Genomic DNA, 8,248 nt, shown 5'->3' on the forward strand with positions numbered 1-8,248 from the left:
CAATAGCTGGTGATGAGGTAGCTGCTATGTCTGGTGATAAGGACAGGCCTAAGGGAGGCAATGCTATGTTGCAACATGCCTTGTTTTCTCTGGTGGGGAAAGCAAGTGCTTTACTGTGGGTTTTTTATTTTGCCTCAGGCCTAATAAAAAAATCTTTCAAAAAAGCAGGCAACTGGCTATTAAAAAAATTAGAAAAGACAACTCCCATCTATTGCAGAAAGACTATAAGGCATCCTATATACATATCAAAATACCACAAAAGATAGGGATGTAGGAGCCCTCAAGAGGTTACTTTATCCTATCCACCACTCTCAGGAAGAGCTGATAAAATTTGGTCAGTTCTAGGCAGATTTCTATTTAGTTGTTCAAAACAATATCAAGTGATGCTGATTCCACAATCTCTTTAGGCAATGTGCTCTTGTGCTTCAATGTCCCTAATGACAGAAAATTTTTAATAATATATTACCACACTGTCCACTCCAAAAGACCATTTAAATCTGTTCTTTTGTTACTACCTCTTATACACAGGCTCTTACACACTTCAACAACCTTCTACGTATCTGAAGACTGCTACTTCATGCAGATGTCTTTTCTGTGAACAAATTACATTGAATTTTTTCATCTTTCTGGATAGGTTATTTTTTGGACTTCTGTGAGGGGGCTGGAGTTCGAAAGATACTAAGACTAGAAGACAGAAGGCTGTTCTGAAGATTTCTAGAAGATGTGAAGATATTGAGAGAAGCTTAATACTGGAGTCCACTGAGTCAGCATCATGTAAGCAGCTTAGTATAAGTAATGGCTGTCCTAGACTTTACATACTCAAAAGAACATGAAAAAAAGGGAGTGCATTCACAGCTCTGATGGACACAGGTGGCCTCTTAAAGAACCCAGTCTCACCAAGATGACACAGGTGGACGTACAAAAAAGACTCATATTTGGAAGAACAGTAACTGCTCTTTCTGACAAGCACATGCTAAATTTTGTCCTTCACTTCTCCTTGTATGAAAAAATAATGCAAACAATGACATTACTTCACAGGGTGTTGATAGCCTGAAGTGGCACTTTTTCTTTCTCATTTAAGAACAAATTTTTATCTTCTCCTGACTTCTCATTTCAAATCTTAAAAAAATGTGCGATTAGAAAATTTTATATAAGGTGTTACAATTGATCTATTGTTAGTCCTGCTCATTTGTATAAAGGCCATAATACAAAATGTACTGCAGTAAATAACAGTCTTTAGCTAGATCTTAAAGATCTTTGGATCAAGTCCAAGTATATCTATATATTCAAATCAAACCAACTGAAATAGGAAGGATACAAGAATATGACAGAGCAGCACGTCTTAGAGTATCAAACATATATATGCTCAAGAATTCCTGTATTATCTCATGTAAAATGGTTCAGGAAAAACATTTTCACACTGGCATTTCTCTATTTTCATCTGACCAGAAAATTAGCAAGAATAACTATGCTTTTATATACTGCTTAAGAGAAACATATCGACACTGTAGGCATGTTTATTGCTGAATATAAAAAAGGGATAGACAATGATGAAAGATTCTGATGTTCTACTATTGACATATTTAAAGAATACTCTGGAAACACTAAGTAGATGGGATAAAATATATGGCACAATGGGACAAGGTTTAAGTATGTAAGGAACCACAGACTTTACAGAGCAGGGAGAAAATAAAGATCCGGTTTTTTGCATATCATTATATAGCAATGATTTAGGGAAGGCTCCCTTTTGGAGAAAACATTACTAAAACTCTCTCTTACATGAGATTTTCCTCATTTTTTAAATTATGTATACCGAGCTGCAAATTGGTTATCTAGCTCTTCCAGACTTTGTGCCAAAGTACTGATACTAGAAGTATTCAGTAATTGAAATTTAGTCAGTGATAAGAGCTTCAAAGCTGGAAGATTGTAATATTTCAAATGGATGTACTGCTGGTAACATTTGTACAGTTTATTCTTCCAGTGCTTAGTAAATCCTAGGAAACACCCTGAAAAGCTGGAATATACCAGACAAAATATTCCTATATCCATACACTTACTTCTGCATTGATACAAAAGATTTTTTTAGGTATTGCTTTCTTTGTTACTAAGCTTAAGGTCTCGATTCAGATTTTGACTAGACTCAAAAGTGAACCCTTTAGCAGGGAGCATCTTACATCCTTGTGCAGCATGCGTCCTTTGTGGGTGCTACCATAATAGATAAAATAATGTACTTCCTATACTTGTGTATAAGTGCCCAAAACTTTATTAGAGATGCCATTCAGCTTTTTTTGAATGAAAATTTTCAATTAAATTGATTAACTGAAAAGAATTTGAATGAGAATTCCTGAGAACCTAGAAATTCAGTTTCTTCTTAAGATCCAACAGCACATGCTTGAAATCCAAAGGGCAATTTCTCAAAAGTTTTAAGTCTAAAGTAGGTTATACCAAGTACAAAGCAGAGACAAAGTACTCATGAGTGCTGGGGGAAAAAAAAGCATTACTTGTTTGAAAAAGTAAAGGCAAGAAGCTTCATTAACTGCATTAGCCAGAGATGTGCCAGTGTATTCAGGAAAGCATTAGCACTGGAGATCCTTCTCTAGGGAGAACTGCTGCATCCTGTTGATCAGAGACGACTTTCAACACAACTTTTACTGGACTGAGCCAGTGTCTTGCCAGAGATGATTTCAGCAGGACAAGAATCCTCACCAAGTCTGATAATCAGGCAGGTTACTGTCACAATTTTTCCCATACTGTATGCACTCTCCCTGTCACTGTAAATTACCCAGTACGTCATCTGTGTAGATACTACTTTTACTATTCCTTCTCCACTTACTTGACTTTATTCTGAGCATTTCTAAACTAATTTTTACTCACAAAATACTATGGCCAGTAATCCTTTATATTCTTCTAGGGTTCTTCACCGATCTGTACTGATCCTTTCTCTCCTTTATATTCTGTCTTTTTGCTTCTTGTGGCCTCTTGTTCTGTTTTCCCTTTTGCTCCCAATGACTCCTTCATGGACTTCTTTGTGGACAATTTTTCTATTTTTTCCTCACCCTACAGTCTTCTCAATCTTCTGCCTCCACTTCTACATCTTATCATGGAGCAATGCTATCCACTCTCCCAGTTTAATTATCTGTAATGACTTAGCTATTAAAATCTCAACACCTGGCCTACTTCCTTCCATCGAATCTACATGTAAATACATGCGCCTGACATTTCCTGAGTGCTTTACAAAAACTTTTGCCTATTCTGGCTAAAATGACCCGCTTATTTTGTTCTTTCTTAACTGTACTCATTTTCCTTACTCTCTGTCACTGTGAACCATCACTTTTTGCTACGTTTTTCACAAAAGCTTTTGTTCATTTATCTCTTTCATACTAAACCACTCTATGCTACCATTAAAATTCTTGCTCATGCCCTGACGTTTTTTTACTTGGATTTCAGCTCTCTCTTTCTTGACCTTCTGTGTCTCGTCCCCTTTTAGTCTCTACAGATACTTTACTACATCTAGTAAACCCATATTCTCTGTTTACTAAATTGATTTTGCCACCTACTTCTTTAAATCTATCCATAACTCACAAAACCAAACTTAAATTCTTTCATAGTCCCAGGTAACTCTATTTCTGTCAAGTCCCAGAGGGCTAAGACCCATCTTTCATTTCAGAAAATGTTAATAAAAGTATTGTAGAACAAGTTGGTCGTAACACAACTATTTATTAAAAACACATGTGAAGTTGATATGAAACTCACAGAATGGGCTAAAGTGCAACAATAAATAAAATAACTTTTGAAAATGCATTGACCTGCTATCAGATAATGCCTGAAATCTGACAGAATAGTATAAATACACTGCAGTAACTTGATAAGCTAGTTTATGGATTTTCATCTTGGATTTCACTAACATGTCTGCTTTCAATTACACAGATGAAAAACGAAAGTTTAACATCTTGCTCTTCCCCTGATTGCAATAAAATGTCATGTCTGAAGTTGGACTATTAAAACAAAACTCAACTGAAAACTAATTTAGAGATAGCACTCATATTTTAGAACTGTATTTTTTGGTAGCATGTGATTTTGGGGGGAGATTTTGTCTATGATAGCAGGCAAGAAAGCATAGATTTAGCCTTTTATAAGTCCTACCTCCACCCATATAATTCTTATAAATTTAGTGCTATAAAAGCACATGTAAAAATCATAATCTTAAAATAAAACTCATTCCACAAAGTCAGTGGAACATTTTTTTTATTACAAACTATAAGCTCACCCTGAATAGACACGTTTCCAGATGTTTAGTGAGTTAAACTGTCTGTGCCTGTAGTACCAAGACATGCCAAAGACACAGCTAGAGGATGAACTATTCATACACTGACTGGACACAATGATGAAAGTAATTAATCTTCTTTAGTAGATAGTAGTTTATATCACATGGAAAAAAAAAAGTTTTTTAAAAATGCAATGTTTACAATAAAATGAAGTTGCATTATAAAATTTAGAAGGTTTTTAAGACCCTTACTCTTGCAAAGAATGATGTGCATACCTATATTCACATGCACTGGGCAGTTCCACTGAAGGCACTCCCTTCTGTTTTTTTCAGAATGAGGACTTCTAATTAATAGATACTGATGATTTCATGATTCATTAGTAAGGAAAAGCAATTAAGAAAACTGATGGTCACAAGCTTAGGAGGAGGCTGTATTTCAGAAGTATGTTGTCCTAGTAACTTGGCAATTGTATCACTAAAGCATTAAGGAGCTCGTCTTTGCCCCAAGCCCCCTTATCCTAGTCATACAGAGGAACACAGGCTCTGCCCCAAAGAGCCTGCACTTAAACAACATGATCTCACAAGGTAATTACTTCATTTGCCTGCAAAACACAGATGGCCATGTGAAATAATGCAGAAAAAAACCCAAACCCTCTTACAGCAATTACTAGTAATTATTAAATTAATAATTACTAGTAATTATTTCACCTGAGCAAAGTCTACTCTTCAAAAGGTAGTGTCCTAAGCAAGGATCCTCATCTGCTTTTAGACATTTAAATCTAATTTTATGCAGTGCACTGTTTTCAAAGTTCTAAGGATGCAGAATTCTCAGTGAAATTAGAGTATGGATTTTTATTTGAGAATAAAAACCTGATATACCCTTCACTGCCCAATTTGGCTATACTTTGTGTTAAAAAAACCCCAAACTTTGAAAATCTGAACTTGTACATTAATTACTTACCAATAGTCCAGTAGCTAAGGTTAAATGTACAGAGATTACCAAATGAAATTCTTTGGTGTTTTACAATAACGTTGAATGCTTCAAATTACTATGTCTGTTCACTGTGATACATCAAAGCCACAGTTTTGCTGATGTACTCTGTCATCTGAGAGAAAGTAGGAGCTATCTTGGGATTCTGGCAATAAACGCTGCTTTTCTAACCTTCTTTATTCTGTCCCTCCTTCTTTAAAAGGAGTGGCTAACATCTCTATCAAAAGCAAGTATTCTGAGGGATATCTGTGACAAGTGCTGTGCTCTATGAAAATCTAAGAGCCAAAACACTGCGATAGTAACAAATGAATTACTTCACTGGCTTTTGTCTGCCATTGTTAGGCCTAGGCCAGAGACCATATGTTTCCAAATGTTTGCCTGGAGTACAGCATAATCAAGCCTCAACTTTGAATGGCGCCTTGGGGTTACTCTAATAGAAAAAGTCACTTACCTGTTAGCTATGATAAATTCATTACCACCATATGAAAAGTAGTTTCTTTGTCATATCTTACCAGTTATATTTGCATTGGATTGCTGCACTGAATTAAATCAAGTGAATATCCTCTTTTTATACAGTATTAAGAGAACAGGAAAAAAGCGCACAGTACAGAAGGGGAGTTATGGCCTGGGTCCAGACCCCTGCTTTCAAAAGCAACCGCATCACACAGTATCATTCATAAATGTTTCGCATTTTGTCGCCCAAACGCCTGCATCCTTTGCTTCACTCTTCCTCCTACTCCACCGAGACCTGAAGTAACTGTTGATCCTGTCTCCCATTTGTGGGGGGTTGTACTTCGATCAGACCTGACACCTCTCCTGACCGCCTGTTTCGGGACACATCACCCTCGCGATGCGCGATTTAACCCGACGCCCACCGCCGGCTGCCTCTCCTCGCACAGGGTAACGGCAGCGCCGACCGCCCCGACGTGTCGCGATTGCCGGGACACGGGGCTGCCAAAGCCCCGGAGCCGGCCCCGGAGGCCCGGCCGGCCCCGGGCTTGGGGGGGAGGAAGGGGGAGGAAAGCGCCGGGCGGACGGCACAGCGCAGCCCGGCCCCGCGACCGAGCGACTCACCCCCTCCCAGCAGCAAAGTCCGTCCCGGCGGAGCCTCGTACCGACCCTCCGGAGCGGAGCGGAGCGGAGCGGAGCGAAGGCGCTCGGGCAGCAGCGGCCCCGGGAGCCGGCGGTGGCAGCGGGCGGCTGCGGCGGAGCCGGTGCACGCCACGCCACGCCTTTCTGCTCACTTGAACGTGGCAGCGGCGCTTTAAAGCCTGCCCGGGACGAGCAGGGGTACGGGGAAGGGACGGCGGGGGGGACGACACCGGGGGGAAGGAAGCCCAGCCGCCCCGTCCCCCGCGGGCCCGCAGCCCGGCCGCCGGCGCCCTCCGGCCCCGGGAGAGGGAGCGGGGACGAGCGGGGACGGCCGGGGCGGCCAGCCCGGGGGACCGGCGACGCGCCCCGCAGCCTCCCGGCCAGCCGGGGCTGCGCTGACGCCCCGCAGGCCGCCGGGGCGCCCGGGAACCCCGCGCCGCCCGCCCCGAGGGCAGAGCAGGGCCCGCGGGCGCCGGGACGGCGGCGGCGGCGAGGGGGGGGGAGAGCGAACGCGGCGCAGCCCGGCGGACGCCCGCGGGTCGGCTCGGCTCGGCTCGGCGCCGCTCCCCGCACTTACCTTGGCCCCGGAGCGAAGGCACCAGCGCCAGGAGCAAGAGCAGCCGCAGCGGCCGGGCCCCGCGGAGGTTGTCCATCGGCCGGGCGCAGCTCCCCGCCGGCGGGAGCGCTCGCACCGAGCGGGGGCTTGGCTCTCCTGCAGCGTCCGGTGGGCTCCCCCCTTTTTGCTTGCTGCTGCTGCTGTTGCTGCTGTTGCTGATGTTATCCCAGCCGCCTGAGACCGGTTGGAAAAGAGCTTGCAGGAACCCCCCACTCGGGGGGCTTTACAAAGATTTAATTCACTGCCTACCCGGTTAATTATACAGCCTGCAAGTGCTTAGCAGAACAGAGCCGCCACCGCAGCTCGGAGGCAGAGACCCTGTTGCTTCTGATACCCCTACCTCTCTCCCCGCCACCCCCACACACGCTCTCAAAGCGACTCCCTTCAGCTCGGAAAACTTTACAGATACTCAGCGTGAACCTAGGGCCGGCGTGACTGATTCTGTGAAGGAGAAATGCAGCGACTTCTCTCGGTGCCAAGTAGGAGAAAGCCACAAACAAAGGCCAAGCAAAGAAAAAGAAACCACCTAGCAGAGAAAGAAAGGTTTAACCTCTGGAGGGGAGATTTTTCAACCCCCCTTCTTGGTCTTGCTGTGGATTTTACTCCAATGCAACTTTTGTCAATAAAAAGGATTTTTAAAAGGAGAGAGATTCTAGAATGAAATTCACTGGGGAAAAAAATACCCTTCTTTCCTCCCCCTCCTCTTAAAAAGTCAGGATGAGAATTTCAACCCAAATGAGGCAGGCAGCTCTGCTCTCTCTCTCTCCTCCCTTCTTCTTTCTTTTTCTTTTTTTTTTTAAACCTCCTTATCTTATTTAAACAGGAACACAAACACTGATAGTGGTCAAAGAAGAGCTGGAGTTGAAAGCACCCAGTTGGCTATTCTGTTGCCAAGATCTTTTAAGATAATGTGGGGGATAACATTTGCAGACAAATGTGCATAGAAACAAATGGAGAGTTCATCACCCCTCTATACTTTGCCCTCGGTTTTACTCAAACAGTTGGAAGTCAGTTCATGTTTACTTGCTGGTTGTGCCACATGGGCTGTGATTGGACTATTCCTCTTACAACTACTCAACGCAACTTTTGAATATCTCTCCTCAAAATGTCCAACTGGAAAAAGTATTTAAGGCAGTAAGAGTTGAAATTGTGCATGTTTGGTTCTGCACCAGGTTACTTGCTCTTTTCTTTTCTTACACAGGAACATAAAAATGGCCATATGGCCAAGGGTCCAACTAGCCCAATAGCCTGTCTTTAGCAATGATCATAAATGGTCTCCAAAGGA

The 8,248-nt window shown here is 42.6% G+C and overlaps 1 protein-coding gene across 3 annotated transcripts in view; it reads right to left on the minus strand.

The window, feature by feature from the left end:
- Positions 1 to 7,574, minus strand: part of FBLN1 (fibulin 1) — an 82,503-nt gene extending 74,929 nt beyond the window's left edge. The window contains exon 1 of one of the 3 annotated variants that reach the window (XM_069806908.1): positions 6,925 to 7,540. In XM_069806908.1, coding sequence (XP_069663009.1) covers positions 6,925 to 7,000 — 76 coding nt within the window. In that variant the 5' untranslated portion in view covers positions 7,001 to 7,540. Of the gene's footprint in view, positions 1 to 6,329; positions 6,477 to 6,924 lie in introns of those variants that run through there. The other 2 variants (XM_069806910.1, XM_069806909.1) reach the window with 2 other exon arrangements.
- Positions 7,575 to 8,248: the final 674 nt, after the last annotated feature.

The sequence above is a fragment of the Haliaeetus albicilla genome, chromosome 19, assembly GCF_947461875.1.
Source record: "Haliaeetus albicilla chromosome 19, bHalAlb1.1, whole genome shotgun sequence".
Classification (NCBI taxonomy): Eukaryota; Metazoa; Chordata; class Aves; order Accipitriformes; family Accipitridae; genus Haliaeetus; species Haliaeetus albicilla.